General features: G+C 46.4%; 1 protein-coding gene across 2 annotated transcripts; it reads right to left on the reverse strand.

The window, feature by feature from the left end:
• Positions 1-2,818: 2,818 nt before the first annotated feature.
• On the reverse strand, positions 2,819-22,999 carry TMED8 (transmembrane p24 trafficking protein family member 8). Of its 2 annotated transcripts, none has more exons than XM_084632775.1 (6): positions 22,762-22,999; positions 18,482-18,560; positions 15,350-15,479; positions 14,240-14,366; positions 11,073-11,372; positions 2,819-10,126 (listed from the first exon to the last, which is right to left on the reverse strand). In XM_084632775.1, the coding sequence occupies exons 1-6, from the start codon at positions 22,889-22,891 to the stop codon at positions 9,909-9,911; spliced, it is 984 nt and encodes a 327-aa protein (XP_084488901.1). In that variant the 5' UTR covers positions 22,892-22,999; the 3' UTR covers positions 2,819-9,908. The 2 variants fall into 2 exon arrangements, with proteins under 2 accessions (XP_084488901.1, XP_084488900.1); XM_084632774.1 differs by having other exon boundaries at positions 14,225-14,366.
• Positions 23,000-27,732: the final 4,733 nt, after the last annotated feature.

The raw sequence follows: 27,732 nt of genomic DNA on the forward strand, positions 1-27,732 counted from the left end.
TTGTTTTTTTCCTCTCTTCCTGTATTCATTCTTGTAGATGGGCCTGACCCCAATCCGCCCCCCCTCCACAGCTCCCCAAACACAACCCTACCCACCACTCCCCAGCTGTGAAGGGGGCACACCAGTTGGTCCTGTCATTAGGCTGGACGTCAGCCATCAAACCCAGTTGAGCCCACACCCCTGTGCAAAGTGGTCCTGGCAGTGACTGAGATGGCAGCAAGCAAGTCCAGCCCCAGTTGCAGCAGAGATTGGCCAGTTCCCAGTGGTGATTAGAGCACTGCAGAAGTCAGTGCTTTTTAGATCTGGGGGCTTAGTGCCCAGCAGGATCTAGTTCTAGCAGGGCTTGAGCCCTTTGTCTGTGAGCTGGGTTGGAGGGGTACCAGAAGAGGATTATGGCTGACACCCAGTCAAAGGTAGCAGGTTTCCAAGTGTAGACCACAGTTTTACCCGTGCAATGCATGTGGCCCCTGGGGCGAAGACAGTCAGAACAACAGAGGATCTTAGCAGTAAAATCAGCAGAAGCCAATAAACTAATAGCCTGATTTCAGACAAATATTCAGACTAATGAAAGAGAGAAGGATCCTCGCAGCCCAGCACAAGGTGTTCCAGATACATCACTTTCCAGGCAGGAGAGAGAGACAGAATGTGAGAATGACTCTAGTTCAGTGGTTAGGGCACCCACCTCCTCCTCCAGCTGTTGTGTGTAGAGCAAGGGAGCTGCTGAACTCATTCCTACAAGAAACACCTAAGCTGTCTGAATCCAGGCAGCTCCATTGGTTGATTGCTAAACAGAGCTAGGTACCTAATTTTGAGAGGGAACAAGCTTAGGACACATGCATTGGGCTGGCATCTCCCATTGGCTAGTTTAGGCAGATTCTCACCTAGTATGCTGGCTTTTGTGGCTTGCATTCTTAGGCACCCTTCTCTCCCCATTAATTGTATAGGGAGCATTAGTGCTTAATTCAGACTTTGAATCACAATATTGTTCCTATGATTTTCTAAAAGCTGGTGCTGTGATGCTCAGCATTGCAATGGCTATGTCCCTTCCTGGCTCCCACTCTGTGTATCCAAGAGTTATGGTTAGGAAAGTGTTTGTGGTACAGTCAGTGTAAGAGAGCCACACAGCTGAGCAATTAACTCATGTGGTAAATTTCATACCTACTTCTGTTAAAAAGTTGTCCACAAGCTGGTTTTCCTTTTCTACCATTTGAAATTATTAAAGAACAGGGACAGAATTATGAGGGTGCAGATAGGTCACTGTAGATGTGCAGTGGGTAGTCTGGCCCAGAGCACATGGCCTTTTTTCTCTTCCATGACTGGATAAGCACAACTCTTAGAGTTGGTTTCCAGCATGAATAAATTCAGAATGTGCTTGGTACAAATATCTTTTAAATTTACCACTACCCTCTATACTTTTGCCCATCTATTCATTCACTACAATACTCAGAGCAAACAGAAAGGTAAAAATACAAACTGGAACCAAGTGGACATTGTGAAAGAAGCCCTCACATTTGCACTAGTCACTCCACTCTGAACTCCCTAAAAGCACCCAATGCTGCATAAATGGTGAAGGGTACATAAGGTCACAGACAGGTAGTATAGCTGTGTTTCTGCTTTTATTTTATCTAGCAGCTGTTCTTTACAAACAGCCTGCTCCTTGGGGATATTTAAATACAGTCTTCAGATTGGCCTAGTGCTTCTCCTTACACCCCCCTACCTACAGAGGTAGAGAAGGAAAACATGGTTTCTGGGCAATTTAATCAGTCTCTCGCAGTTGGAAAACAACACTCTCTCCCTCCAACAATTCTAAAGGTGATGAAATGGAGACTGTCCATTAGCCCTCTCCTCTCCTGCTAAGGGTTACAGTACAGATACTATAACCGGGAGGGGGGGGGGGAGGAAGGGGAAGAGAGGAGAGGAGGCAGCTCTGCCTGCTCTAACTTGTGGAACAGGGGGTTTGATTAATTTTTTAAAAGCCTCTGTACTCCTGCCCTCTGACTCCAGCTCTGCAAGCATCCTCTGCTGCTGCTGCTAAAAATCACATTCATTTGAAGGGCAAGAAAATTCCAACAAGACGTTGACACCATCTGGACAAAAAGAGTTTGGATAAAATATGTTGCCTCTAGCCTTGCTCCACCACCTATATTAGGCTTTGTAGATATTTTGATTCCCCAGCATCACATATAAACCAGCTTTATTTGCAACTCAAGGAACAGAGTGTTATGTTGGACCAAACGTAGGCAAGAGTCTCCACGTTGCATGGTTTTGGCAAGCCGCTTACCAGTCTGTTGGAGATCAGAGGAATGGAGTCATGCTGGAGAGGGAACTATATTGCAATCTCCATTGTATTAAGGGGGGGCGGGGGGACTACTAAACTTAAGCACAAGGGTTCAGAGTCTAATTCACCCATACTCCTTCAAAGTTGAGGAATATCCTGCCTGCACCAGGTTGTAAGAAGTCACTGTCAAAGGAGGTAAGACACCTGACTACAAGACCTCTCACAGCACCATCTTAAAACAGAAAAATGAACTTCTTAAAGAAGCATCTGACCACTGTCCAATGCCAGAGGAGCTCCAGCATTGGGAGCTTCCCAATAGCAGTGCCCCTTCTTATGCCAGCTAAGACAAGTAAGGAGAACATCCCTAGTTGCCAACTGCTGAAGTCCAGCACTGCTGCAAAGTTCACTGTGAATATTCCTCTCTGCTTTGCAATTCAAAAATAAGTTCAGCTCGGATTTTTTTGTTGAAAGCCTGAAGTCTGAGTCTTAGCTCTGAAGCACCCACTCCCCTTAACAGAAGACAAAAGTCATGGTTGCATAGTGAAAAGTTTATTTAAAGAGTTTGGAACTCAGACAATACATGTCACAAAACAGCCACACCATACTGAAGATAAACACGCTAACTCAGCTGTAGAAGGAAATGCAAGCACACTAGAAATAGACTTTCTTTGGGCCATAGAGCAAAAAGATAAAAGATTCAGTGCCACATTTTGGTAAAGTATCCTTTTGATGTTTAAAAACAATCCCTTGGAAGGACAAAGAGCAGCAGTTTGGTGCAAAGAACTTGACTCAGTTTGAAACTACAGTACATTAAAAAACATTTCACATCACACAGATGAGGACTGACAAAAAGACCACAGATCAAGAAAATAAACCTTTAAGGTGTGTCCAGATACAAGACATTCCCCATTGCAAGGCTACTGAGGGGCACGTTGCAGAGGTGGGGACTGGCCTTTCCATCTTGTAGACTGCTGTCACAAGGGTACCTTAGAGGCCTCTGGGAGGCTGCCTTCAACCACTGAAAGTTTTCAAAAGTAACTAAAATTCAAAGTGGTCACTTGGCGATGCCTCTATAGCTCCTGGCATGATGGCTGGCATCTAACATCTCAGTCTGTATCACAGAATATCAGGGTTGGAAGGGACCTCAGGTGATCATCTAGTCCAACCCCCTGCTCAAAGCAGGACCAATCCCCGTTTTTTGCTCCAGATCAACATAACAGCCCCCTCAAGGATTGAACTCACAGCCCTGGGTTTAGCAGGCCAATGCTCAAACCACTGGTCTCACTTTTACCCATCATCCATTCTAGCCAGTCACAAATCAGATTCTTATTCCATATGAATTACAGAGTCTTAAACTGTCAGACAGGAGAGGAGTACATATTTCTTCAGCTGACACTTCCAAGAGTCACAGGTAAATAGGAGACCGGAATATATGGAATTGTCATACTGGATCAGACCTTCTCACATGATATCCTGTCTCCAGCAGCAGCCCACACCAGATACTTCAGAGGAAGGTGCAAGAAACACCATAGTAGGCAAACAAGGGGATAGTCTGTCCCTTCAGGCAGTCTCCTCCCAACTCCTGATAGTAACAGATTGATTTGAGCCCTGAAGCGTGTGGTGTTTGACCTCTTTAAGAACTTCATTTTAATTTAGTATTTACTGCAATAACCCTGGACATTCTTGTAATCCATAAGTGTCCCATCGCTCTTTGAATCTTGCTAAATTCTTGTCAAGGAGCCGAATTCTGAATTTACCATGGTACAATTTCAATGACTGTCCCTATTTGATCTGCATGCTGTCTTAATATGGATATGCCTAGCAATGCACTGCCCATTACAGCATGTAGCCATGGTTCTACCAAATATGGGAAAGGAGAACAAGTCATCTAAAATGTAGAGATTTTTGCAGCTTTGATCCTTCATCTAGTTCCATAGTACACAGCAGCACATATCAACTCCAACTCTGGATTCATACACTCCACTAGAGTGTGGCGACAAGATCTGCTACTTTTGTGTTCGGTTAGCATTGTCACAAGTCCTTCTCATTTTAACTGCCTTGGCATCCACCCATCTACAACTCCCTCAAGAAAAAATAGCACTTAGGCATTCCACTATGTATGCTCAGTAGTAACAAAGACACCTTCTGAAGGCAATAGCCCTGTGGTGCCAGAGAGCTCAGGCTTTCAGTTGTAATCCTCATCTCCTTGGTGAGAAGGTCTCAGTTAAAGCAGTTTTAATTTGCCAGGAACAGACTGACATATATTGCATGTAGTTGCAATCTTTGGGGACCATATTGTTTTAAGTTTATGTATCACTGTGGGCCAGGGATTGTATGAAACTTCAGGTGGGAGGGTCATCACAGCCCCCTGAGGAACCAAAAATAGTGGGCGTGATTAAGATGAATCACTTAGGTTGTAAACACCTGTAGAAAGATACCACCCCCAGGGAGGCTTGCACACTTACTGGTTCAAACTAGGAGATGAACAGACAAAGAAAGGGCTTTTGATATAAAACAGCTAGGTTTAAACTGACTCAGGCCTCCTTTCTGATCCTGCAAACAGACCGGATCTTATATCTGAGGGAAGCCCCAATCCTTGCAGAAGGTTGGAAAAACTTTCGCCTAATAGCACCCCCTTTGACTGATTAGGGTAACCTTTGATAAGCTTTTAGCATGTGTATAGGAATTTATTGTTTTTAATAGGTTTTCTCTGTAATGCTTTTACCTTAATAAAGGTGCTTGCTTAGAAAGAGCTGTGTGATAACTTGTAACTGCTGGCAATACACTGTACAGAGCCCTCAGAGAGAAAGCAACACACAGCCACTGGCTGTTAGGTAGACTGGTTTGGGGGGATACCACAGTGTAAGGCAAGGACATGTGCAGCTTTAAAACCCCCAGTGAAAAGGGAGTGGGACAAAGGTCCTTGCCCAGAGACAAGTGACAGCTGGAGACCTGATTGGGCACTCCTGGAGCAGACCACAGTGGGGTGTGTAGATACAGGTGCAGTTACTCTGAAACTATGACAGACTATAGGGGATCACCAGCCTAACTTCCAGGTGTGCTATTTGGAAGGTAGGTAGAGAAGTGAGGGGGAGGAAACCCTTGCAATTAAGGGTCTGGGGAAAGTAAATGATAAAGTCTATGGCTCTGGTTTCACTCCCTCTTGTTTCAAGGCACCACATGATAAATGCTTAGGGAGTGGCTTTTGGGGGAGGAGAGGAGAAAAAGAAGAAAAAAATTCAACTGGGATGCAAGTGAACTAGAATAGAGATCCCTCCCAAAACCCCACCCTGCAAGGATATTTAATGAGCTCCTTCCAGCTCCAGAGTCACCAAGGCACAGCCACTGGACATGTAACATGGCTCCCCACTTATCTCCTACCCAAGTCCAGCCACAATTTGTTTCTGTACACAAAATACAGTTTCTTTCAGTCACAAAAGCCACACACAGGAGGAAGACACACACTGTTTGCCAAATATAAAAATTTTTCTCTGGTGAGGTTTTAGTTTTTGGTTTTTTTTTTCTAGTCACAAACTATAGGAGAGGAAAACACACAAAAGCGTCACTCCATAGAAACAAGTTAGGAACTTTCCTTGAAGTGAACATTTTTAGGTTACTAATGTCCTTGCAAAACTAGAATCTATTTCAGAATTCACTTTTCGTCTCAGACTCAGGAGTCACAGTTCCCAGTGTCTGCAGTTAGAATGGAGGTCTCCCCAGCACTGCTTCAGCTACAGGTACCAGAGCTGGATACAAGCCTAGTAGGTATTGTGGGCAGAGGTACCAAGGAAGCTGTAGCTTAATGAGGAGTGAGACAAGGAGAGGAGATTATTCCTTTGATCTGACTGGGGCTTAAGATGTCATACACTAAATGGAAATGACTGCTGAAAGCCACTGGCTATACAGCATCCTTTCCTTGCTAACTGAATATGCTTTCTGCTAGAGACTTGATTAAAGTATCTTAACAAGACTAAAGGCTGAGTTACTGACTTTATTAAGAACAATTAGGGACAACTGCAAACCATTTATAAGAACGTAAGAATGGCCATACTGGATCAGACCAAAGGTCCATCCAGCCCAGTATCCTGTCTGCTGACAGTGGCAATGCCAGGTGCCCCAGAGGGAGTGAACCTAACAGGTAATGATCAAGTGATCTGTCTCCTGCCATCCATCTCCACCCTCTGACAAACAGAGGCTAGGGACACCATTCCTTACCCATCCTGGCTAATAGCCATTAATGGACTTAACTGGATACATTCATGGAGGTTCTCTTTTAAACCTTGTTATAGTCCTAGCCTTCACAACCTCCTCAGGCAAGGAGTTCCACAGGTTGTGTGCTGAGTGAAGAAGAACTTTCTTTTGTTTGTTTTAAGCCTACTGCCCATTAATTTCATTTGGTGGCCCCTAGTTCTTATATTATGGGAACAAGTAAATAACTTTTCCTTATTCACTTTCTCCACACCACTCATGATTTTATATACCTCTATCATATCCCCACTTAGACTCCTCTTTTCCAAGCTGAAAAATCCTAGCCTCTTTAATATCTCTCCTCATATGGGACCCGTTCCAAGCCCCTAATCATTTTAGTTGCCCTTTTCTGAACCTTTTCTAATGCCAGTATATCTTTTTTGAGATGAGGGGACCACATCTGTATGCAGTATTCAAGATATGGGCATACCATGGATTTATATAAGGGGAATAAGATATTCTCTATTCCTTTTTTAATTATTCCTAACATCTCATTTGCTTTGTTGACTGCCGTTGCACACAGTGTGGACATCATTCCAAAGATAAGTGGTTCTCAGTCAGTCACCTATATATTTTCATTCAGTACCTCCGTGACAAGGTCACCAATATGTTCACATAACTTGGAAATGAAAGACCAAAGAAAAGTGTGACATTCTGGAAGCTGTGAAGCTTTCATTATTGTAGATTAAATATTCTCCACTTACAGCTGTTTAGCACTTATGGGAAATACAAGCTACTCTACTGAAATATCAACAATGAAGGAAGATGTGTCAAGGCCCTTTTACTCCAGTCAGCAGCAAACATGGCTATGGACACAATGAGGTAATAAGACTGGCACATATACCAGCTTGGGACTGCACACCATATACAAGGACCATTTGTCTTTAATCAAGGAGGCAAGAAAGGGGCAAATCTGATGAAGTGGACTGAGCCTCAGAAGAAAGATCTGTGTCTGTTTCAGAAGGGCAGGACTGAACACTGGGATTCCCATCTACTGTACAGTCCACCTTACTAAGGACTATTTGGAGCAGCTGCCAATTACCTAGAAAGGAACCAGTCTCTGATTGGCTAAAGGGGAACAACTTATCCTGGAGACAGTTCTAGAACACTGGCCCTGAGTAGAACTCTCCACATGAGAATCCATGACATCAGCAGTTTCTAGAATACCTGGTATATATACACAGGTCAGGTGTGTCTTCCTTATTTACTAAGTCCTATTTCAGACAGCAGCTAGTGGCCTAGACAGTGCATACCTCTCCTCTTTCAGATGCATGCAGGACCTTCCAAAATATGTAGCAAGAGGCCAAATGCATAGCAGTCACTGATGCATTACACAGCAGGGTGGGGGAACACGGAGATTTACAGTCAGAAGCAGAATATTTAAGGGGTGGGGCAGGGCCCTGCTCCACATCTGGTGTTTAGGAAGTTGAGAGCCAAAGTAAAAGAGGGGGTCCTTGATCAGGCCCTGGGGGAGAGGTTGTGGAAGGAAGCAACTGGAGAGGGAGGTACCTGCCCTGGCACTTCAAGAGGGCTTGGGGAAGAAGCAAGCATCCACGCCCAGGCTGTTAGGGGGTCAGGGAGAGAGGAGCCCATGCCCAGGCTGCTTAGAGGGGAAGGGAGGGCCCCACCCTTAAAATCCTGCTTCTCTTCTTCCTTGCAGGGCCCCTCCACTGATGCTACCTGGAATTAGGCAGCTACTTTACCTTCCCGCTCCTCTTGGGCTGGGCCACTCTGCTCTTCACTCCCCTCTCCCTTCCTGGGAAGAGAAAAAGGGCTGCAGCTGCTCCCTCCTTGCCTCTGTGCCCCTTAAAGGAGGAGCAGCCCTGCTGCTCATCCCTTACTTTTTAGAACAGCAGTTGTGCTCCCTGCCTCCTTCCTCTCCTGAAAAAGGAAAAACACGTTGGTGCCTGAGCCTATGCTGCCTTGTCCTCCCCACCCACTACTGCAGAAGCAGCAGATTGGCATGGGCTGCTCAATGGTACACCTCCCTCTGCTCTTACCTCCCTGACCTAGCCATTGCTCCTGAGTGCTTAAGTAGGCAGAGCAGATAAAAAGAAGGGCCTGAATCAAGAGGTATGGAATCACCAGGGAATTATTGGGCTTCTTAGGAGAGTGAAGTCTTTGGCTTTATACACCCCCACACTAACCCCATCTGCAGCAAGGGCTAGATCTGCACAAAAGGGCAATATCTGGAGGGTGTCAGACTGGAACTTCACCAGAATCATCCTGCACAAAGTCACTCAGTAACTCCAAACAGAGGCACCTCAGAGCAAATTCAGCAGCTACCTTGAAGGGAAATGGTTCTTGAATAAAATCAAATAAATAGTCATTTCGAATCTTGAAGAGTTACAAATAAATACCCTTTAAAACCCATCTGTTGACAGATTAATGTGATCCTTGCTTATTCCTGCCAAGGGCTGAGCAGAGGCTGACCACTATTGCCACTGCTAATCCCTGAGGTGGGCCAGGGAGCTGCATTCCTCAATGTGTTAGTTAGCAATAACTTCAGGGACCCACTAACTCCAGGTGGGTATATAAGGGAAAGGCTGATCCCACATTTTTCAGATTCAAAGTGTGCTGACCTGAGACGTTAACCGTTTTACATTAACACAAGAGGCTGCAGCTCAATTTTCCCCACAGGTAAGAGAAAGTTTTGTTGGTGACAGGAATTTTACACATCCCCACAGTCAGGATGATCTGTATCCACCTCCCCATCCACACCTGCTTTCCCTTTTCTATGGAGATCTTCCTATTGATTACCTCTGCAAGGATCCAAAATAAAGGTTTCACACGATTGGGTCTGGCACTTGCGACATGACTACATCACCATGAATGGGGTCAGATGATGCAGGCTGCAACTCAGGTAGTTGGAGGGATGAATCCCCACACAGAGATTAATGGAGGTTTGGCTAGTGTGTAAAGTACAGCAATGCAGACAGGATGCAGCTGGAGAGTGGCTGTGATACAGGTGGCTTTGCCTGCTAGCAGAGTGTGGTTGGCAATTACCCACTGGCGATCCATTTAAATAAAAGGGTATTTCAGCTTCAGTTCATACAAGTGCAATAGAAAGAAACTGCTGCCATCTGAATCTGCCCTCTGACAATTTACTGGCTGTAATGAAAAGTCCCAGCCTGATGACCTCACAGAGCAAGCTTCCTGAAATTTAGAGCGAGAGGAGTTGCTTTTGGACAACTGAGCAGCTACCCTTTCCTGTGAGTAAGCTGGGAGGGAATGGGGGAAAACCTGTTCTTATCCACAGGAGAGCAGAGAGCCAGGCCTCTCACTCAGCCATAGGGAAGTGCCAGTTAGGGGGTGCCAGACCTGGATGGCAGCCTATTTTGCTCAGTGTTACCTGCCTGCTGTCCCCACTCCCTCCCCTCCTTCAGCTGGTGTAATAGACATGAAAGAAGAGAGTCTTGTTGCGTAGGAGGGAGTAGGAGTTGTCAAATTTGAGCAGGTAGATGCCCTCGCCCGGGTAGTCATGACTGCCTGCCTGCACATCCCGGTGACTGTCCCTTCGGTACACGGGCATGATCTCCCGATAACGGTTTCGTAGAGAGCTTTTAGAGCCCCTCTCCACATCTCCAACTGGGGTGAGTCCTGAGTGGGAGAGAGGAGACAAGCAGACTCAGACAAACCAACAGAGGGGAAATGATCAATAAGGCATGGTTACCGGACAGGGACATGAGATCTAGCTAACGAAGACTGGCTGAGATACCCACCCTGTCCAATGCACAACCTAAAGTCTCTCCACATAGGAGACCTGCTTTGAGAGGGGGCACTCTTTGGGACTGATACACTGGGGAATAGTTTGAATTCTCCCCACCACTTCCCTCCTTTTCCTCTTCACCCAGTAGACACCTTTAAACAGCAGGGTCTCCTCAAGGTGGCCCAATGCCAGAGAGAAATTGATTGTGGGTAGAGGAATGCAATGGAGAGTTTCACCTCTGGCCTTGGTGGTCTCTCAGTCTTCCCTTCTACTTCTCCAAGAGGAATTCTTCTCAGTGGGGCTTAATTTCAGTCATCACTGGTCCGGAGATGGGACCTGCATTGGTCCTGAGACTCCCTAAACCTTCTAGGCTACAGATACTCCAAGGACATGGGCAGCATGCCCTCTGGGTGCAATCAACAAGAGCTACTGATACGGTGAGAAAAACACTACTCTCCACCCAGCAATTGCATCGGCATCGCAATCTGTTAGGCTGATGATCAAAGAGTTAAGTCAGAATCTCATACTGTACCCTGATCCTGTTACAAGTTAGAAACTGATCATGCAATAGAAAACAGAGTGGGAGCAAGTGTTCAGTGTTCAATATGCAAGGATATGTGGTGTTATTGGTGGAGCATACACCTGGGGTCGGGGAGAAGAGCAGCCATTAGGAAGGGTCTTCTCATTGTGACCTAGCTTGGAACTCCAAAAAGGTTGCCGTCAACATGTAGGTCGACTAGCCAAAGTGGTGAGGAATTACAGTACCTGATTTGGAGGTACTTGGGTACCATGGTGATGAACACAATATTAATTTATCTTGTAAAGTTTTGCACTGACCTTCAATCTCATCTTCTTCCTCTTCATCTTCCTCATCACTTGATTCGCTGACCTGCACAGTAATGGCAGTACTGGTGACAGGAGTCCAGTCAAAGTAGACCCCAAAGCCAATGTCATAATCATCCGTAGCAAACTCCCAGCAAACACGCTTCCCATCTGGGTGTGTTGGCACCCGGACTGTCACTACTTCACCCCGTTTCACCACCAACTGAGCATTCTTCTCCTTTCCCATTTTGGCTTTAAATTCCCTTATCTTGCAAGTGGTCCAAATGGAGGGTGGAGCCAGAGGAGGAGGCTGAGCTGAAAAATACAAGACAAGCCACTCATCACTGGTCAGAAGGCAACCAGAGAGAGTTCTGCTAACAAGACGGCTATTCTGGATAAAGCTCTTGAACTCCAATCTTTACCTTCCATCTCCTCTCAAGGCGAGGACAAGTGCCTTCCATTAGCACTGTCGTCAGAACTGGACATACTACTCTCTTGGTTTTCCCTTCCAACCTTCTTCCCTCCCTCCCGAACTTGCAAAGCCATTCCTGTGAATTATCTGGTTATCTAGAGACAGAGTCAGACTGCAAAAGTTAGGTACAGGCCTAACTGAAAATTCCATCCCATCAAGTGCATTGCACAATACCCCAACACCTCAGCTCCACCTATGGCTTAACTCTGCTGCTTCCACACAGACACCCAATAGTAGCAGACAGAGTTACTGGGCAGCACAGCATTATGACATAGCCTAAGCAACCAGATAGAAACCAACTAGCATCATGCATACATGCAGAAACTGCCTCCTCAGCTGATCCAAAGCCTATGTAATTCAATCCAACATTCATAAGAATGGAGAAGTGGGAGGGGCTCCCATGGCTTATTCTTCACACCCAGATGCATAACCTCATGACTCATGGGGCTTATCTATGAGCCCTCCGAATTTCCCACTGATTTAGCTCCACCAGTGGAAGTGCCAATGTAGATAAGGTACTGGTGTTTTCCCCACTACGTACAGACTTGCTCTGAACAGGGTTATAAACGACGACACCTCACTGACACTAGAACTTCTACTCTCGCTACCACGGAGGGGAAATTCTAAGAAAAACTCCATAGACCACCCTGAAGGAGTAACTCCACATGCATCCAAATGCCAACCATGGAGCACACCACACATTATCCTCCCTCACTAGTCTGGTCTTTTTTAAAGAGATGATGCTAGGTCAGGGGGATACTATCTTGGGCTTATGATGGCAAGAGACATCTTGAGTTCTGAAAGGGCAACAGAGAGAAGAGATAACAGCAGCAGTCCTGATGCTATCACCAGTCCCCTTTCTAGTTCAAAGGTTTCCACAAACATCCAAGTATCTCCTAAACACCTTGGATAGTCAGCCATTGCATAATTTATTTTAGATCTATTCTCTTTCAAGCTAGGATCTATTACCAATCTCACAGGTCATTTGTCTGTAGCCCTTCCTCCTGCTCAGTCTTCATGTGCGGAGGGGAGAGAGGGAGAAGGAGAGAGCATGCGCACGAGAACAAACACAGTATCTTGCACTAACATGCCCTCCTCTGCTCTGTCTGTTCCTAGGTTTCTCTATGGCCTATTTGATAGCTCACCCACCAATTCACCTGCCCCGACACACAGCAGGATCCAGTCTGTTCTAAATGCAAACATGGGATTCCCATTAAATGCTGTATTGAGTAACACTCAGGCATTGACAGGAGAAAGGACCTCACTAAGTTCCTTGCTCTCAGCTTCCTATTCACAGATCTTCTCACCCCTGTGTCTGTGAGCTAAGATTCATAAAGAGGAGGCGGGTTTGTTTTTAAACCGCTTTACTTAGGGCTTGTCTTCACTACCAGGGTAAGTAGACCTAAGTTACGCTACTCCAGCTATGTAAATAAAATAGCTGGAGTCAATGTAGTTTAGGCTGACTTACCACGGTATCTTCACTGCGCTGCACCAACAGTACCTTACTCTTCTCGGGGAGCTGGAGTACCAGGGTCAACCAGAGAGTGCTCTGTCAATTTAGCGGGTCTTCACTAGACCCGCTAAATCAATCCCTGCTGCATCAATTGCAGCAGCATAGATCATAGTGAAGACAAACCCTTAGAAATGTTTCAGCAGATGCACACTCTAAAGCAGAGGTGGGCAAACTTTTTGGCCTGAGGGCCACACATTGGGTTTCCGAAATTGTATGGAGGGACGGTTAGGGGAGGCTGTGCCTCCCCAAACAGTCAGGTGTGGCCCGGCCCCCGCCCCCTATCCAACCCCTCCTGTTTCTCACCCCAACAGCCCCCCCCAGGACTCCTGCCCCATCCAACCCCCCCTTGTTCCCTGTCCCCTGACAGCCCCCCAGGACCCCTGCCCCATCCACTCCTCCCTATCCCCTGACTGCCCCCAGACCTCCCACCCCGACTGCCACCACCCCAAACTCCCCTGCCCTCTATCCAACCCCCTCTGCTCCCTGCCCCCTTACCGCGCTGCCTGGAGCACCGGTGGCTGGAGGTGCTACAGCCATGCCGCCCCAGCTGGAGCCAGCCACACCACCACGCAGCACAGAGCACTGGGTCAGGTCACGGCTCTGCAGCTGCGTGGCCTGGCAAGAGCTCACAGCCCTGCTGCCCAGAGCATTGTGCCAGCGGTACAGTGAGCAGAGTCTGTGTGGGAGGGGGAACAGCAGGGGAAGGGCTGGGGGCTAGATCCCAGGCCAGGAGCTCAGGGGCTGGGCAGGAGAGTCCCACAGACCGAAAGTGGCCTGTGGACCATATAGTCTGCCCACCTCTGCTCTAAAGAGATGGGTAGTTGAGGAGGGGGTATAAGATGGTCCCACATGGGAGGTTAGGTACTCAATGGCAATGAGTGCAGAGCACTGGAAGGAAAATAATATTAAGTGATGTGACATGTCCAAAAGCTACTTAAAGCAGTGACTTGTCCAGGGCCACCGACAAATCAATGGCAAAATCGCTCAGGAATCCTGAATAGGAGTCCCCTACTCTAGCCACCAGACCACTCCCAGTGATACAGAGCTGGTAACGTATAGTAGACTGCCTCTGTCCACCCTATTGAAGGAGAGCATCCACAGTTCCAATCCTGCTGCCACATGAGATCTGTGTGTACAGGCCTCATTCCTACCCAAAGGAAATATTACCATTGCAGTCCTCACCTTTTCTCTGCTCACCTAAAAGGTCTGCAGTCTCCAGCTCTGCAGAGAGGACATCCACTGCACCTGTGTGTTCTGACTGTATCATGACTATATCCCCTGGTCCTTGTGGGGCACGGTACTTGGTCATCCGCACGACGGCCTCCTGTGCAGGGCACATAAAGCAAGTTCCTCAGTGGCTCTGGGGGCCTCCAGTTGGATTTTAAATGGTTTGTCAGGGATTGAGGGAGAAGAAGGAGCCATTTTCATGAATTCACATCAGTTTCCCATTGGGTTTCTGCTATAAGTATAAAATATTTACTAAATAACTGGCTGGCTCAGAGGACAGTTTCTGTGCATGGTCTTCTCTGCCTCCAAAACTGTGAAACTCTTGAGCCAAATGCTGCACTGTGCTAGCGACCACTGGTCTCCCAAGGAAGCATCATCTCCACAGACAGATAAGTCTAGCTATTTGCACTGCCTCAAAGTTTGGGGGCTATCATTGCTTTATTTGGTAAAAGATTTCAGATCTACCCAGATGCCCTCTCAAGTGCTGAAGCTGCTCCAGTTCTAGGAACCAGCCTCTTCAGTTTTCCCAGGACTTAGACTGCAATCACAATTAAACAGATGCCTACTATGAACTTGTTAAAACTGTTGCCCAGATTAACACAGTGCTGCCAATTCCCCCTTCTCACATAGGCAGATACAGAGCTTACAGACCAAGAGTATTATTACACGATGTCTCTCCAAAGCTGTATTTGAAATTACCAGGAGCTGTTTGTTCCCTGAAAGAACTAAAACACTGCTTCTTTATCACCACCACCCCAAAAAAAATTGACTATATTAGTTTATTTAAAATTCACAGGAACTCCCTGAAGCCCTAGACAAAAGCCAGTAGCCGAGAACAGTCTTGAAGCCTTAGGAATGGTGGAAACTGAAAGGGAGCAAAGGTCCAATACACCGTGGGCGAGAGACACATTCTGAGTTTTAAAGGTTAGATTATCACTGTTAACTCCCTCATTGTGCGGAAACAGTCATAACTAAATGCTCAGAGCCCCAGTTCCTCATGTACAGGCTCAGCAGCAGATGGGAAAAGCACTGCAGCATCTTGGTTTCTCCTTTCAGAAATAGAAGTGGCAAGTCACCTACCTCCCTGGGGGGCTGGATCTGGTCAGCCAGCTTCTCTCCTTGTCCAGCCACTTCCTGGTCCTCTGATGTACCATCACTTTTTCTAGACTCCTCTGCAGCATGCACATTCACAGGTGATCCAATCTGCGGCCTCTCAGAGAAAGATAGCACATCAATTCAAGATGCTTGAAGAACAGGAGACACTGAGCCAGGTGGGCCAAGGACAGGTGATGAACCACCCCACTCAGGGGCTGGAATGCAAATAAACTAAGGGAACTGGGCTTCCTAGAGCCAGCATTCACTGCATTAAAACAAGAAGCTCTCTCTCAACCAAGGTCCACTCTCAGCCCCAGACGGCTGTCCTCTTTAGCTCATCCAAGCCAGACTGAGCAACTTTCCTGAGCTCACTCCCCATTTATAGTCCCTTAGGTAGCAGTAATTCACTCCAACTGAGCCCAGCCACACTCCTTTCATAGAAGGGCTACTTCGCTAACATTGCACTGACAGCAGGGATCAGTGGTAGCATCTCAGAGAGAAGTAACTCTCTCCCTGCTAGGCACTGGATGGCATCTATATACCCCTCACACAGGCCATCTACATCAGAGACAAGACTTCAAACAGATCACGTTTTGAGAACACCGTAACTCTGCTACAGATAATCAACAAGTGTTAATATGGTTGCATCCCTGCTCCTCCTGTACAGAATGCTGAATCTGGCAACCCATAAGCCATGTCATGGTAACAAACTAACAATCACAAATGCAGGATTAGGACCTCTCCACAAGAAGAGATAATGGGAGGAGGGAGGGAGATCTTTTAGTCAAACCTGGAAAGCTACAACAGCAGCAAGAGAAACAGAACAGCAAAGCAATAGCCTCCTGAATGCATATTGCCTATTCATCCCTACATCCTGAAATTCCCCTCTAAATTACTATGTCATCGCAGCACCCCTGCCCATCCCTGAAAAAAGTCAATTATGCCAACTGAGATTAAATAATCCTAGCTACTAATCCAGAATGGGGTTAAAGAACCACCCTTAATCTTAGGCACTAAACGTAGCTTTCATGAAAAGAAACTTCAAGTCTAGTAGGAATAGAAACAGTCTCTTTTAAAAGACATAAAACCTTTGCCTGCAGCAATGGAAATCCAAAGCCAGCCACCTTGGTTTACCATATGAGAAACAGATCAGCACCAGGCTAGCTCCATGCAAAGCACCAATGGTAGAAAGCAAGTGAAGTTTTCAGTTTTAGGAATATGAAGTGCTTCGACTAATGCTGGGACAGATTGTTCCAAGCTACATTGGAAGTGTCTAATAAAAACAGAATAGTCTAGATGCTTTCTGTACTGTTTCTGTAAATAAAGAGAAGGCTGGAAAAGACAGACATGACTGTCCTTTCCGAAACTGAACTCCCTTGAGGATGCAACCTTGGACCCTAAAACAGAAAGAACTAAAAACTAATTAAATTCTCTTAATCTCATTTGTTGTTGATAGGAAGGGAATGTCTCACCACCAGTTTCCACTAAGAGAGTGGTTCACATGAGCCGATTGTCAGGATACAAAGATAACCCTACTAGGTTGCCGAGCAAAAAAAGTTTAAAAAGGGACCCTTTAAATATATTTTTGTTACAAAACTTAACTATTTATAGCCATGCTTTTGGAAGCCTGAATCAGAAATCTTCCACTATGTTTTCTTTTCAAAAGAACAGGTGTGTGGCACAGACCTAGCTAGAGTTCAATCTCATTCTAGCACACATGAATGCTACATAACCTGGTAGGTGGGTCCAACAGGTCAGGTTCAGTGTTCCCCACAAGGCTAAGCCCTGGCTGGGATGATTTAGCTGGGGATTGGTCCTGCTTTGAGCAGGGGGTTGGACTAGATGACCTCCTGAGGTCCCTTCCAACTCTGATATTCTATGGTGCTGGGGCTGACTTTGAATTTTTTGAAAAAAAAAAAAAACAGCACTGAAGGCTTTGGATTTTGTGGAGAGGGTGAAAAGAGTTGCAGAAAATTTGTAATCAGATTTAAGAGAAGAAAGTAAGTCAGCTCCCCCTTCAAGCCTCTTTCATATTGCCCACTACCCTCTTCCCTTAAAAAAAAAAAAAAACACAAAAAAACCACCCCCCTCAGACCTTAAACAGATTTATCAGGAAACATTCACATGGGTTTAAAACATAGGTTGGCATTTTACTTAATGCCCAACTAGTTTCTCTGAAGAAAATTAAATTCCATAATTACCTAGAATATATGATAAAATCAGATTAAAGCAAAAGCCTGTTTGGAGCCAACTGGGCTGCTGTACAGTCTCTCTGGATGAAACTGTAATTATGAAGGCAGCAGGAATCTCAGTCTCTCCTGTGCTGCAGATTTCATTAGCAAAGCCAGGATTACCTCAAATTGTGTTTTTTGTGAGGGATTTTTAAAATGGAGGACACTAATAACTGCTGAGACCCAAATTTTGATCTATTTAACTCATCTGTTTCTGAAAGCTTTTATGAGTGTGTTGCGGGGGCAGGGGAGAGTGTTATTTTTGGGCGGAGGAAAGGGAATGTTAAAACAAAACCTTCAACGGTTTTAGAGAAAAGCTGAATGTGTGCAACTCTAATGTTCACAAGCACCCCAACAAAAGCCAGGATGCATGCACACAAATGCTCATCAGCAATCCTTCAATAATAAACCAAACAACTGATATTCAGAGTATAAAATGTACTGAAAAAGCAGCAGCAAAAAAGTAGGTTTCCGATCCAGCTTCCCTGGGGATTAGATACAGAAAGAATATTTTTTAATTAAAAATATCCTTCAGCCAGAGCTCAGATAATTTCCTGTTGGAAGTTAGTTAGCTCTGTGATCCAAAAAGCCTGAGGTGAGTCATGGGTTACATTTTACAAGCATTTTATAAGCATTAAATTAAAAGCATTTTACAAGCATTAGATTTTATAAGCATTAAAATAACCCAAAGTCAAGAAGAATAGCTCTTCCAATATAGTCTACAGTGTACAGAACCTGAAAAAAGTTGAGTCTCCGATGCCCTGGAGAGGAACAGCTGCCAGACACCACTGATAGAGAAGGAGGTGGGGGAGAGACCTATTATCCTTCATTTCCTTGACGTTGGGGAACATTTAATGTGGGTAATCACACAAAGATCTTTTCCTACCTGCACTGTGAGGTCTCGGACTCTGATGAGGTGACTGTCTGGGATGCAGATGCTGGTTTGGGGGCTGAATCTTCATCTTCTAGCAATGGGTGGAAGATGGAGAGAAGATTAAACAGCTTTTAACCTTTGAGAACGTGCAGGCAATAAAGCAAAACTCTAGTTATCCAGAGTCACCAAGGTCATGCAGCCTTGGCGCTTAAAGCTGGGCCTGGCAACCTTCTGTATTATATGTTGTCCCTCCCCCGCAGAGAGAAAGGGTTTTTAATGCTTTCAGTGGCCCTAAGTGGAAGGGAAAAGATAACACAGTTTCTGACACAAGACATAGGGATCAATCAAAACAAGCTTCTGTTCAGATGTAGGCTCTAGGTTTGCCCCTAGTCTCCTGAACAAGCTCTGTCCCCACATGACTCTAGTGCATGCTCTACAGCAGCGGTGGGAAAACAATGGCCCGTGGGCCACATCCAGCCTGCAGGACTGTCCTGCTCGGCCCCTGAGCTTCTGGCCAGGGAGGCTAGCCCCCAGCCCCTCCCCTGCTGTCCTCCCTTCCCTGCAGCCTCAGCTTGCCATGCTGCCAGCACTCTGGGTGGTGGAGCTGCAAGCTCCTGCCGGGCAGCATAGCAGCGTGGCTGGCTCCAGCCAGGCAGCGCAGCTGCCAGTCCTGTTGATCTGAGCGGCATGGTAAGGGGGCAGGGAGTCCCAGGGGGCAGCAAGGGCCAGGGAGTGGTTGGATAGGCATGGGAGGCCTGGGGGGCCTGTCAGGGGGCAGAGGTGTGGATAGGTCAGGGCAGTCAGGGGACAGGGGGGTTGGATAGGGGGTGGGGTCTCAGGTGGGGCAGTCAGGGGACAAGGAGCAGGGAGGGTTGGATGGGTCAGGGGTTCTGACAGGGACAGTCAGGGGGTGGGGGCCAGGGTGTTGGGGAGGCACAACCTTCCCTACCTGGCCCTCCATACAGTTTCGGAACCCTGATGTGGCCCTCAGGCCAAAAAGTTTGCCCACCCCTGCTCTACAGTCTTGCTGTCTGCTTCCATTACCCATAGAAGATAGTTAATTGGGCATGGACAGGCTCCCAATTACACAGATTTTTAAAGTTCCACATTACAGTAGGAATTCTCTTCTACTTGGTTTAAGTAGAAGGAATTTGGTGCTGGTGAAAGACAGCAGATTAATAGCCCCATACATTAAAGGCCTCTGATCCACAGAACAGGTACAGTTCAAGCAGCATACCCCATCGCCAACATTCTGCAACCTGACCTATAGGGACTGCTTTTAAAGATGAGAAACTGAAGGCAGAAGAGAGGGATGGGCTTTAGACAAGAACGAAGAAGGGGACTAATTAGTACCAGGGTAGTGAGGTATTTGTTTTGTTGCTTTAAAGAAAAGCATTTTTCCACCAAGAAATGAATTGAAACCCCACTATCCCAAGCGTATATTTTGTTTGGGTATAGGATCCAAATAAATATTCATCTTTATGCTCATTAATGATCTGTTCTCTGATCATTTAGAAAAAAAGCAAGATGTTAAGAACCTTTCATTGGAAGGTACACTCATTAAAGTATATTATATTTGAGACACGAATAAGCCTCAAAATCTGAGGAGTGGTAAGACTTGTGTAACAGGGAGAAGTAATTCTGTTCACTCCAACTTTATAAATAGAGCAATAGACAAGGTTGATTTTTGAACTTATTGCTCATGCGTTCCTATTCCGGCCCCCTAAGAGTCTCCAAGGGAGAGTACCTAAAAGAAACTACAATGCCTAGAAAGACTGTTTTAACAGCCTAGATCTCAGTTGCTACAGAATACAGCAGGAAACAATACTTCATGCCCCTCCCCCTGAAACAGATTAGAGGGAACCTAGCAGATCTTTTACATCTGTCATTCTCATGATTCAACAACTGTTGAAGTTACTGCACAGCTAAAACTTCTCTTCTACCTGGTAACCAACGTGAGAACATTTTACTGCCAACTGCTGGAGAAAATATGGCCTGAAAAAGCAACAGCCAGCAAGATTGCGTGTCATATGACTCAATTTGGCAGTGATGGACAAGTTAAATCAGGCAAGCTCCATGCTCCTGATTCTGGTTGTGGGGAGAAATTTTTCATCTGGTGATCTGACACAGAATTACAAAATGCTTCACACAGTTATGATCTAAAAGAGATAAGGAAGTTTTTAAAGGGGACATTAAAGGAGAAGTAAACTAGGGAAGAGAACATGCCTGAAGTTCTGGAGAACTAGAGGGAGGTCATAGATATTACTGGGTTTAGATACTGTAGTAAACACCTTATGCAGAAATGCCTATAACAAAATAAAGAGACAAGGATGAGGCAATATAATTTTATTGGACCCACTTCTTGTGTTGAAAGAAACAAGCTTTTGAGCTTACACAGAGCTCTTCTAAAGGTCTGAAGAAGAGCTCTGTGTAAGCTTAAAAGCTTGTCTCTTTCCCCAATAGAAGTCAGTCCAATAAAAGATAAGACCTCACCCACCTTGTCTCTCTCATATCCTGGGACCAACATGGCTAAAACACCATTGCATATAACAAAATAAGGAAGTTGAGACCAAGACAGCAGATAGGAAGGTGGCGGTGGGAAGAGAACGTTCCTCCTACACATATAGTAATAAGCCACCCACTTGACCGAGTCAGCGAGAAAACAAACATCCCAAGGTTTGCTCTCAAGGATGCCATAGACATTCTCTATGTGTGCTTCAAAGGAGAAATAAATTCTAGACTCACAGGCCCTTCAAAGTGAGGCCCAGCATCCTATCCTCTTGAGGTGACACATGGGATGTGGTCACCAGCTAATACCCAACTCCATAGTTGCTTAGGTACCACAATGGCAGGTACCTTTGATTTCACATCAAGTATTAAACATTTTGCACGTCTACAGTGCATTTTACAGGATACCACTGTGCCAGTCAAACATTTAATAAATCTCATAAGCCCGGGGGGAAAGGTCAGGATTACTAGCCACATTTTTCAGATGAAAAAAGTGAGGCAAAGAGGGCAACTGGCTTACTCAAGGTTATGCAGTAAATCAGTGGCAAAAATGTAATTAGAACCCAGGAATCTCAAGTCTTAACCCTACACTAAACAGTGCTGCTTTTTAAAAAACAAACTTAATTGGTTCCCTATAATGAGCTGTATTGCTGTGTTAGTCTAAAGATTGTAGTGGAATCTTTACTGGTCTCCAGGCACCAAAGTGCTAGGAACTTAAGCAAATCAAAGTTATTATTATCTCCCTTACATGAGGCAATGCTTACACCATAATACATTTCTCTAAATATAAAGCAGCTGGTACACTAGGGAACAGAGAAACAACCCAGTACCCTTAGGGATAGAGGCTGTTGGAAACCAACTACTCAAAAACAACTGTATCAATCAAGAGGCAAGTTAGACTTGGTCTATGCTTAACAGTTATGTCGGTATTGGTACATCAGTGAGGGGTGTGGAAAAACCCCACTATAGTTTCAGCTATGATGGAAAACAGCTTCTATGGAGATAGACAATGTGGTTAGGGGAGATATGTTCCTACACTGACAGGAAGGCTTCTTCCATAGGCTGTGTCTACACTAGTGGAGCATGTCAGCATAGGATCTGTAGTGTAGACATATCCTAGGGGGCTGTGCTGACATAGCTATGCCATCACAGGCTAGGCTACACAGTGTGGACATACCCTTAGACCTCAGAAGAGGTCAGCAGCAGCTTTCTTAACGTCTTCCCAAGACCTCAGCCAAATCGGCTCTCAAGATGGGTACTGAAAACAGTGTGCTATGCTAGGAGGCTGGAAGTAGCAGCCGCAGAAAGCTCCGATTTTGCAGCAATAGCTTAACTGGAGTAAAAGCAGACTATCTTGTTACTGGCTGTAACTCTCCTAAGTCCCCTTGGGAAGCTCCCACTCCCAGCCCACTCTCCCTATTGCTGCTCCTTGTGGTGTACCAGGCGCTGTACTCCCTCGGCTGCCTGGCAAGCGCTACAGGTCCCCCCTAGGCGAGGGGGCGAGCAGGCGAGATGGAGGGAGGGAAGGAACCCCGTCAAGCCGCGGTGCTCTCGCGGGGAGGCGCCGCCACACCCCGCGCACACGAGTCCCAGCTGCACAGCGAAGGCTACGCACACAGCTCAGCCGGTGTCCCCCAGCCGCGGCCTGCAGCCCTGCCCCACAGCAGCTCCTCCAGCCCCCGAGCGCGGCGGCCAGCACACTCGAGGGACCGGAGCGGGAAGAGCCCGCGCCCCGGGGTCCGTGTGCGGGGCACGCGTCCCGGTGCGCCCCCGCCCCCCGGTACCTGGAGTCTCAGACGGTGAGCGGCGGCCCTGCGCGTCCCGCTCTGACACGGAGCAGCTGCGGCCGCTCGGCTCCCCAGCCGCGGGGGGCTCGAAGCAGGAGCCGGCGGCAGCCACCAGCACCTCCGACATGGGCAGCCTGCGCGCGAGGACGAGGCGGCGGAAAGATCCGAAGCTGTCAGCGGCGGGCAGAGGCGGAAACGGCGGGAAGAGCCGAGCCTGGGGCGGGAAGAGCCGAGCGCTGGGCGCCTATCGCCCGGCCTGGGCCTTCCCTCGGGCAGTTCCGCGGCGCGAGGGCAGCGGCGGGAGCGGGCGGCGCGGCTCGGCTCGGCTCGGCGGCGCTTCGCTCACACAGGGGGCCGGGCCCGGCGGGGGAGGAAATAGCTGCCTGACGCCCGGAAGTGGAGGTCTCCGTGGAGACTGTTCCGACGCGTTGCTATGGCTCCATGGCGGGGCGCAGCCGCCCAGGATGGAGCAGGTCCCGGAGGAGGAGGGGTCCGGGGGGCCAGGGCCTGAGCCCGGATCCGAGCCCGAAGAGTCCGAGTCCGAGTCCCAGCCTGGCCCGGCCTGCCTCGCCTGGAGCCCCGTGGAGGTGGCTGAGTGGGTTCGGCAGCTGGGCTTCCCCCAGTACGAGGTGAGGGGCAGGGGCAAGGAGGGCGGGGCCGTGAGCTAGGTGAGGGGGGCGCTGCGCGGCCAGCTGCAGGCTCAGAGGGGGGCGAACTCGGACTGTTACGAACCCCGCTCGCGGTGCCATCGCTGAGCTCCCTCTAGGCCCGAGCTGGAGAGCAATTCCCGCTTCCCTTGCTCCGCCTTGCGGCCTGGCAGCGCCCCTGAACCTGGCATCAAGAGCACTCAGGATCTCTGCGTTCTTGGAAAACTCAGGGCAAGTTTCTAGCCCTGGTGGTGGCGGAGAAGACCTAGGAAGAGTGAGGCCAGCGTCCCGCAAAGGCTCAGAAACCAGAAGGGGGGAAAGCCCTTATTTTTAAAGATCTCATTGCTTTTAAGCCAGTCTCCTGATTGGGCAGCGGGGCGGCTGACTAATGTTGGTTTTTGAATGCTTGGGGTTGGCAGTACTGCTCACTGCTGTATAGTGTTTCCATCTGATTTTCCTGCCAGGAGTGCTTTACAACTAACTGCATCACTGGCCGCAAACTCATCCATGTTAACTGCTCAAACCTGCCACAGATGGGCATAACAGACTTTGACCACATGAAGGTGAGTGCCACACACAGAGTTGCCTTCCTCCATTAGGAGTGTTTATGATTTCCCATCCCATCTCCTACATGTTCATGTTTGTTCTCTGACTACATCAAGTAAGATGTAACACTGCTCCGTCTCTGTTAATGATAATAGCAGGATCTAAACACTCATGCTCAATAGGACAACTAGAACCTGCCCAAGACCTGATGCTTGGATGGATGGATGTACATAGAATGCAACAATATTTTCCTCCGAACGATGGGGCACACTGTTCTGCCTACAGTAAGAATCTTTCTGAAGCTTCATGTAAAACTCAAGATGAACCCTGACCCCAAATCTTTTATGAAGTTCAGAAAAGTTGTATTTAAAAAAAAAATTATTTCCATGCCTGTATGCCCATCTGGTTTCCATATAGGACCTGAGGCAGAAGGGCCACAAAGGAGAAAGAAAGCCTGCTGTGGCAGTACTTCCTGTGTGTGCACAAGTAGGAAACAACAGAAATCTTGCCCAAACATTTGTTTGTTTGACAATTACAACCCAGCTTTGGAGACACAGTGATTCTTGACTGCATTACACTGGTTTTGTGTGGTGTAATTTTTCTGAAGTCAATGGAAGCTCACTAGTGTAAAAGTGATTTAAGAATGGAGAAGCAGGGTCAGGTAGTTTGGATCTGCACCTGCATTTCTGGGTGCTTAGTCCAACCTCTCCAGCATTTTGCCCACCTTTGTCCTACCACTTAATGAAGAGATGTGTATATAGGGGAGAAATGGTCTACAAAATCCTAATTTTTAAAATTAACAAACTAGTCTTCACTAATTAAAACTGTACAAAAATCCCCATCTAAAGGATCCCAAAATCAGCTAATAAGGAAGGACTTTTTACCTGCTACATTGGGGATGGACAGAGGCCTCACCTTCTTATGCAGCCTCACAGGAAATGTTCCATGGTTCAAGGTTCCATGTTCCCTCCCAAATGGTCAGAGCCTTTCTAGAGGGTTCTGAGCTTATATGGAGGATGTTGGCACAGCCCAACGCTAGGAATGTGTACTGATAATACTCAAAAGAGAACTTTGAGAGCTTTGAATGAAAGGCATCAGAGAACTGCAAATTGATGTTAAAGATTTTTGCCCTCCCTAATGAGATACTCTTTGTGACAAATACTACAGAAGAATATTCAAACACTACTCTATTAATGTTATATGTATCTTTATGGGCTTGCTAGTGATTGTAAACCTGGCTAAATGGGTCAGACAAGGAATGCTTCCTGCAGGAACTAAAATCTCTGGCCAGGGAGGGGGTGAAATTAATTCAACTCCACAATACTGGAACAAGTCTTTTGAAGTTTCACACTCTCCTCGTCGTGCCCTTCTCCCCACAATAACAGATTGGTTTGACCTGGTTCAAAAGGCCTAAAACAACAAAGGACTTGAAACTGTATAAAATATAAACTCTGGCCTAAAGAGAGGGTCACTCACATGCTATCGAAGAATTGACAGGCATGTTGACTATGTCCAAGAGAGACAGGCCCTGCTGTGGACTGAAGTGGAAGTGGAAGGTGGGTGACCACCTGCTAAGCCAGGCATACATATAAGCTGTTTGTTGTTGACTTTTTCTGAAACACTTTTTTTCTGAATAAATGGTACATTGTTTTATGAAAGCTGGCTGGTCACTGAATAACCGTGTCATTGCTCCTGAGAGAGCAGAACTGCAGGTGCTGAACTGAAGTAAGATTGACTGAGATGATCATAATGAAGTGCAGGAGTCTGCAGCCTAAGACCCCATCTGGAGGGAGCAAATCATGGGATTTCACCCCAGGAAAGGTGATTCCTAGAGACCTAAGACTGATGTGGAGCGCCTCTGAGGAGGCCACAAGGGGTTCAGATGTACAGTTAAATCAGAAACTCTTGATACTACTATCCCCATTTCACAGCTTTGAAACAGGGTTGTGAGAGAGGAAAGAAGTTGCCCAGAGTCACGTTGCAAGTCTGAGGTATCCTGTCTCTATCTTGTGCTTTAACCATCAGGCTCTTCTTTCCTCACTTTCAATCCGTGGCTGAGAAACTAATATTGACTTAAATAATAACATTCAAGTGCTCCAGCAGGGGAAATGCAGTAAAAAGTTAACCTGGTAAAACGTTAGCTATAATTGAATGTGACTATGTTTTCTGTATGCCCAACCAAAATACATTGCCTAAGCCAGCAGAGCCCTTAACAGAATAAGGGGAAGTTTTTCTAAGACACACGTAGAATCATACGAGTGGAAGGAACCTCAAGTGGTTATCTAGTAGTCCAGTCTCCTGCACTCATGGCAGGATTAAGTATTATCTAGACCATAGAACCGGACACACTGCTCCAGTTGAGGCCTAATCAGTGTGGAATAGAGCAGAAGAATTACTTCTTGTGGCTTTCTTATAACTCTCCTGCTAATGCAGCCCAGAATGATGTTTGCTTTTTTTGCAACAGTGTTACACTGTTGACTCATATTTAGCTTGTGATGCACTATGACCCCCAAATCTCTTTCGGCAGTACTCCTTCCTAGGCAGTAATTTCTGATTTTGTATGTGTGCAACTGATTGTTCCTTCCGAAGTGGAGTACTTTGCATTTGTCCTTATTGAATTTCATCCTATTTATTTCAGACCATTGCTCCAGTTTGTCCAGATCATTTTGAATTTTAATCCTATCCCCTAAAGTACTTGCAACCCCTCCCAGCTTGGTATAATCCACAAACTTTATAAGTGTAACCTCTATGCCATTATGTAAATCATTGATGAAGATATTGAATAGAACTGGACCCAGAACTGACCCTTGCAGGACCCCACTTTATATGCCCCTCTAGCTTGACTTGTGAACCACTGATAACTACTCTCTGGGAATGGTTTTCCAACCAGTTATGCACCCACCTTACTGTATCTCCATCTAGGTTGTATTTCCCTAGTTTGTTTATGAGAAGGTCATGCGAGCCAGTAACGAAAGCCTTACTAAAGTCAAGAGATACCACATCTACCACTTCCCCTCTACTCCCAAGGCTTGTTACCCTGTCAAAGAAAGCTATTAGGTTGGTTTGACACTATTTGTTCTTGGCAAATCCATGCTGACTATCATTTATCACCTTATTATCTTCTCAGTGTTTGCAACTTGATTGCTAAGTCACCCTATTCCCATTACTTATATAAAGCTGAGCCCCTAGCTGTCTTCCTTTTCAGGGGTTTTAACTGAGGTTTTTACATAATCAAGTGAACAGAAAACAGGACAGCGAGCCTGGATCTTGTGAGTTCTGGCTCTGCCACTGACTCTGTGTAACCTTGAACAAGTTCCTTAACCCAGATTTTTCAAAAGTGGGTATTTAAACATAGACATTCAATTCCATATTGTTAGGCACATAAGTGATCTGAGTGCCACATGTGCTTATTGTGAGCTGCAGCTGTTTAAATCATTCAGCACCTCTGAAAATCACGTAACTGATTTAGATGCCTAACTTTAAACACCTGAGTTGGAAAATTTGGGCTATAACCTCTCTTTACATCAGTTACCCACCTGAAAAATCCTTTCCCAATCTCATAGCGAGGCTGTGGGGATTGTTTGAAAAGGACTTTAAACCCACTAGGCATACTTATTCTTTGACTGCATGTGTATGTTGCCTTCTTTGTCACATAAAGAGCTGGCTGGCTGCATCCTCGTGAGCTAGAGGGTACTGAACTTCAAATGGGCCACAGGCTGCTTTTGCAGAGCCATAACAATTTTGTTTCAAATCTTCATTATTTATGGTTGCCTCC

This window comes from Lepidochelys olivacea, assembly GCF_965140295.1.
Source record: "Lepidochelys olivacea isolate rLepOli2 genome assembly, chromosome: 6".
In the NCBI taxonomy this organism is placed as follows: domain Eukaryota; kingdom Metazoa; phylum Chordata; order Testudines; family Cheloniidae; genus Lepidochelys; species Lepidochelys olivacea.